A 6,586-nucleotide genomic window follows, 5' to 3' on the forward strand; every position below is an offset into this window, starting at 1 on the left:
TCCCTTGGCTCTCCTTAGCTTACTCTGTGCTTCCAGGTCTGCTACCCAAAGCCTCCGAATTGGTGTCTCCGGATCTGACGTAAGCATAACCGTTTCCTCGATTCTCTTGTATCGCTATCATTTTCTTGCACGATTTCTTGTGGCAACACTGGTAGTTAGCAAATACTATTAGAATATTTTAGTTTTTGTTGTTTTTTTGTTTTCATGATTTATGCTTTTTCCCTGCTTATGGTGCATATTAGAGATGCGAATCTTGCTGGAGGCCAAGATTGCGATTTTCATTTTTTTGTCTTTATTTGCTGTTTCTGATTTAGTTTTTGAGATATTTATTGTCACTGATGACTTCAATGTGCGTTGCTATGGTGGTTGATGTGGACGTGTGGTGTGTGTGCTTTTAGTGCGCGCTTATGAGGTACTACTTATTAGTTATTACTATTTGATTGATAGAAAATTTGGTTGGGTTGTAGGTTTTAGTTAAAGATTTTTGTCTAATGTGTCATTTGATTTGTGTAAATTTCACTAGGTTCTGAAACTTTATCTCCCCTGTTACAGAACCGGAATAGCAACTTTCAAGGTTTCATTCTGAGATTTCATATTTTTTGCTCTTAGCAGATTTCTTATTTGATATGATTACTGTTGCATGTTATGCTTCCTTCAGCTGTTTTATCTTGATTGGAACTACTTCAACTAATCAATGGATTGATTCATCTTAATGAAGAATTTCATTCTTTTGCTAATGTTTGAATTGGAGTGTTGTGTTGTGTACATATTTGTATATATCTGTTCAACTTGATAAAATAAGGAAAATAGAATTAGTAAGGATATTGAAAGTGTGATTTTTGTCAGTTGAAGAAACTATTATTGCTAGAGGCTTTCATGTAATTTTTAATATCCTAAGTTAATGGGAGGGTCTTTTGGACATTTTGGTTGGGGATAATCTTCTGAAAATTTCTTCACTCAGAGAAATAGATTGGCTTTTAGAGCCAACTTTGTTTCCACACTCCGGTGTCTACCTTATAATATGCTTGGGTAGTGGGACTGTTTGGGTAGTAGAACATTTTCATAAATGATCAAGAACTTTTTTCCCCTCTTCTGAGCAAGATGATGAAGAAAGTGGATAGAAAACGAAAAGCTTTTATTTTTGTGTAGTTTGAGAGATATATCTGTAAAGCTATTTGCTCCCTGCAGAGTCCGTTTTACTCTATCATAGACAACAACAAAGTTTTTCCTTTCTTTTTCTATCACTAGATGTAATGGCCTGGTGAAAAACCCCATTTTTAGGGTTTATCCTGTGCTTAATCTAGTGGATTTTATCCATTATTCTCACACTTATTCATACAATTCGCATGTTTTACGTTTTCCTTCCTGATTTTGTACTATGATTGAAAACATGATTCTTTGGCCTTATATTTGCTAATATTAATCCTCTCTTATTACCATTCGATGCCATGATATGTGCGTTAAGTGATTTCAGGGTTTATAGGGCAGGAATGGCTTAGAGGATGGAAAGGAAGCATGCAAAAGTGGAAGGAATACAAGATATTTTGAGGAATTGCTAAAGCTGTCCAGCCTGACCTCTTGGTACTAAATCTACCATAACTTGAGCTACAGAGGTCCAAATGAGGCGGTTTTAGTTACATTGGAAAGCTAACATCCGGAGCTTTGCAACGATATATAATTTGTCATAGCTTCCTCGAATATAGGCGATGCGCATGCGTGGGTCACGCGCACACGTGACTTGGGAAAAATTCAACCCACGCGTACACGTGGACGATGCGTACGCGTGACTTTGCCACGTGCTGGACATATCAGAAATCGCTGAGGGCGATTTCTGGGATGTTTTTGGCCCAGTTCTCGGCCTAAAAAATACATATTAGAGACTATAAAGTGGGGGAATGCATCCATTCAGGGATACAACATTCATTATTCACAATTTTAGGTTTTAGATGTAGTTTTCTAGAAAGAGAGGCTCTCTCCTCTCTCTTAGGATTTAGGATTTAGGATTTCTCTTAGGTTAGGTTTACTTCTTCTTCATTCTAGGTTCAATGTTCCTTTAATTTAGTTTCTCTTCTACTTTTATCTATTATATGACTTTAGTTCGTTTATTTTCCCAATTTGATTTTCTTTATTTAATGCAATTTGAGGTATTTCAGATTTATGATTGCTTTCTTCTATTTATGATATAAATAATTTGAATTTTTCCTCCCTTTGCTTTGTTTGAGTAATTGGTGACACTTGAGTTATCAAACTCAGCTGTTGATCGAAAATTGGAATTTGCTGATTGATTTGGATCCCTCTAAAGCTAGTCTTTCCATAGGAGTTGACTAGGACTTGAGGAATCAAATTGATTAGTCCACTTGACTTTCCTTTATTTAGTAAGGGTTAACTAAGTGGGAGCAATAAACAATTATCATCACATTTGATAAGGATAACTAAGATGTGATTTCCAGTTCTTGTACCTTGCAATGGTTTTCATGATAATTAGTTTACTTTATTGCCAGTTTATTTTCATGTTCTCTATTTCAAAAACCCAAAAATATACCTGTTTCCATAACCAATAATAAATACACCTCCCTACAATTCCTTGAGAGACGACCCGAGGTTTGAATACTTCAGTTATAAATTTTATTGGGTTTTCTTTAGTGACAAACAAGTTTTTATACGAAAGAATTCTTTGTTAGTTTAAAAACTATACTTACAACGTGATTATTTTTGTGAAATTCTTTATCGGCAAAAGTCATCTCGTCACTTGGCAATAGTGTGCTAAGTAGTAACTTTCCTTAAAACTACTACCATATATGTTAACGCTGCATCTTAGATTGTAAATGCTTCAGTCTTGTTAAACCGTGTGACAATGTCTCCCAGGTTCAGCCTCACGGTGCAGCTGGTTATGCCACTGCTACTACTACTAGCGATAGCATCCAGAGGTTAGTTGGTGTAAATTCAAAGTATTCAATGATAAAATTGATTTTAGTTTCAGTTTTTTTAAGCATCGCCATCTTCTGGTGTATTAATATGCTTATTTCTTGGCCTGATTGCTGAGACTGGTAACTTTTCTGGGACCTTGTTTGTTAGAATTTTCAAAGTTTATATGTAAATATAGTCATAACTGCTATTTTTAATAGAATTAAAAATAACATTCTTGGATAGTTGAAGGAAAAAATATGCAAAAGGATAAGACATGTTGAGTTAGCATCTATGAAGCATGAACCCAGCCAATTTTTCTTGTTATCTTTTGGAGCAATTTCAAACCACATCCTGTCATGAAAGCCCAAAAGAAACTTTTTATTAAAGGGGCATAGAAATAAAGACTTATTTTATTAAAAGGGCATATAAATAGAGAATACCAATTTTATTGAAAAAATCTTAGATACCAAAGATGTATACAACATGCTCCATTTTTTGTGAGGGACTTAGAATGCATACCTTGTCTGTGTTTGATTTATTTCTTTGATTTTGGTGTGTCGACAATTATGAGTCCCTGTAGTGTTAGGTGTCCATGTTCGAGTCCCTGCCCCATATGTTACCATTAATTTCATTATCAGAATACCGTGCTTGAACATTCTTCATTTTTGTTTGGATAACTTGCTGTTAATTAATCTAGAAGATGATCTTTAGTGTATTCATAAAAGAAATCAATTTAATCATCACAGATCAAAATCCACCCACCTCAATGTTGGCAACAGAAGAATCTTGCTAAACCCTAGAAACTTGCTTTTGCATCTATCTCTTTCCAATCAAGATTTTTAAACCTTGTCGTCCTAATTTTGGGAGTATTAATGATTTTTATCCTCATCCATGTGACGCCACATTGTTTTGATTTTTGAACTGCTACCATAAAACACTTCTCCATATGCCAATCCTTAAGTATATACACTGAATCTGTGAAGCTTCACCTAACATGGTTAATTCCTTTCATGTTTCCAAAGGCTCAAAGCTGCAATAATTAATTATTGCACTCATACACCTTGGTGCTTGTGATTAGGAGTGTGCAAAAATTAACCAAAATGTGATTAACCGGTTAAAAAATCATAACCACATTTTGGTTAACCAATTTTATAAAACAATTTTAAAATCATATCCATATTTTTTAAAATTGGTTAACCAAAACCAAATTAAAAAAAACCGATTTTTAACCGGTTAACCAAAACCAAAACCAAATTAAAAGAAAACCTAATTTCAAAAATCACTTCGTCTCTTCGAACTCACTCTTTGGTCTTCGTCGCTCCTCCTCTATACGCTGCCGGCCACTTATGTATATTGTTTTAGAAGTCTTATGTATATGTTTGGCTTCCCTTTTATTGAAAATTTGAATTTATTCGAACAATAGTATCCTGATGAGCTAATAAGGAGCAACATGCATCTAGCAAAGATTTTTCCACAAGATATATGTTGTTTGGCAATAAAGCTTTGAGGAGTATCTAACTCTGAAATGACTAAAAGCATTGAGGCAGGAGTGATAATTGATAGACACCATTACTAGTGTATTAGAGGTCCAATGTATCTTCTAAATAATCATAAAACCTTAGCGTATACCAAATGAAACCTGCACCTTCGTTAGTAGTCACAATCTCTGCTTTGTGGGCCTCAGTCTTTCCATAATCATATGCTCTGTTCTCAGTTTTGATTTAAACCAACTAAGAAATAAAATGGTGTTAATAGAGAGAAAGAGATGGATAAAGAAGAGGGTGGGTTATGGGAAAGCCTTAGACTTGAGAAACTCAAAGGTTAATTTAATGAACTAGGTCTAGGATTCTGTTTGTTTGTTACTATATTTTAACAAATTTTGTTTTGGTAGAAAGAATAAATACTTTGTAAAAATAGGTCTATCTCTACTGAATCATAGTCGAGTATATGTGCTTCATTTGGTTTTGTGTGCTGCTTTTAAATGAATGCTGGACAGAGCAAACCCAGATATAATTTTGAACAAAGTACAACGGAAGAGGGTCTTTAATTTCCTTTTAATATGCTTTCATTTTTAAATATAAATAGATATTAATCCTTATTGATTAGGTCAGCTATTAGAACATGATTAGTCAGCTATTAGATTTTAATCCTTATAGGAACAATACAGGTTGCTTCTGTTTTGCCTAATAATGATATACTTTGGATGTGCTTCTAGCAATTGTCTTAGAAAGGATCAGTATTTGTATGCTTAAATTAGTTACTTTGTTGTAATTAAAAGTTCTAATACAAAGTGAAGATAAAACAATTTCCTATTCTTTTATCTTTTTTTATGCGAATATTGTCAATAATTAGTTATATATATAAAATCTATCGAAAGCAAAAGCAAGTAATTTTGGTTCTAGACCTCTGTTTTGACTGTTGTTAAACTCTATAGTTATATTTAATTGTGTTGGTTCTGTTTTATCTATGGAAAAAAGGCAACAGAAAATGTATTTTTATTCATTTTTCAAATTATTTTATTTGGAGAGATACTTCATTGTATTTTGGTGTGATTTATGACTAATATTTAATTTGTTTAGAGAACAAAAAGTGTCTAATTGTGTGTCATAGAAGAAGAATGACTTAATTTTAACATGCAACTGAATGACTGATACATGTCTATAATTTACTATAACTTTTTTAATCCCATAAAATATAGTGGTTGATGGCGGATATTTTATACGCTTTTTGGGGGTAATTTCATGTAGATTTTAGTATGTTTTAATTAATTTTTAGTAGAATAATATTAGTTTTTAGGCAAAAATCATATTTCTGGACTTTACTATGAGTTTGTGTGTTTTTCTGTGATTTCAGGAAATTTCTGGCTGAAATTGAGGGAGCTGAGCAAAAATCTGAGTTAGGCTGAAAAAGGACTGCTGATGCTGTTGGATCCTGACCTCCCTGCATTCGGAATGGATTTTTTGGAGCTACAGGAGTCCAATTGGCGCGCTCTCAACGACGTTGGAAAGTAGACATCCAGGGCTTTCCAGCAATATATAATAGTCCATACTTTACGCGAAGATAGACGACGTAACTTGGCGTTGAACGCCAAGTACATGCTGCTGTCTGGAGTTAAACGCCAGAAAAACGTCATGATCCGGAGTTGAACGCCCAAAACACGTCATAACTTGGAGTTTAACTCCAAGAAAGGCCTCTACTTGTGGATAGCTTTATTCTCAGCCCCAGCACACACTAAGTGGGCCCCAGAAGTGGATTTATGCACCAATTATCTTAGTTTACTCATATTCTGTAAATCTAGGTTACTAGTTTACTATTTAAACAACTTTTAGAGACTTATCTTGTACCTCATGACATTTTCAGATCTGAATTACATACTTTGTGATGGCATGAGTCTCTAAACTCCATTGTTGGGGGTGAGGAGCTCTGCAGTGTCCCGATGAATTAATGCAATTCTTTCTGTTTTCCATTCAAACACGCTTGTTCTTATCTAAGATATACATTTGCGCTTCACTATGAAGAAGGTGATGATCTGTGACACTTATTACCTTCCTCAACCCATGAACGTGTGCCTGAGAACCACATCCGTTCTACATTAGATTGAATGAGTATCTTTTAGATTCCTTAATCAGAATCTTCGTGGTATAAGCTAGAATTGATGGCGGCCACTCTTGAGGATCCG

The 6,586-nt window shown here is 34.3% G+C and overlaps 1 protein-coding gene across 1 annotated transcript in view; it reads left to right on the forward strand.

The window, feature by feature from the left end:
• The first annotated feature begins 244 nt into the window (after positions 1-244).
• The window catches only part of LOC107483528 (succinate dehydrogenase subunit 4, mitochondrial-like), a 23,452-nt gene continuing 17,110 nt past the window's right edge, over positions 245-6,586 (forward strand). Inside the window, 4 exon segments of the mRNA XM_052260460.1 lie at positions 245-353; positions 399-412; positions 524-574; positions 2,866-2,927. Of these exon segments, the coding sequence (XP_052116420.1) occupies positions 245-353; positions 399-412; positions 524-574; positions 2,866-2,927 (236 nt within the window).

This window comes from Arachis duranensis, chromosome 4 (assembly GCF_000817695.3).
Source record: "Arachis duranensis cultivar V14167 chromosome 4, aradu.V14167.gnm2.J7QH, whole genome shotgun sequence".
NCBI classification, from domain to species: Eukaryota; Viridiplantae; Streptophyta; class Magnoliopsida; order Fabales; family Fabaceae; genus Arachis; species Arachis duranensis.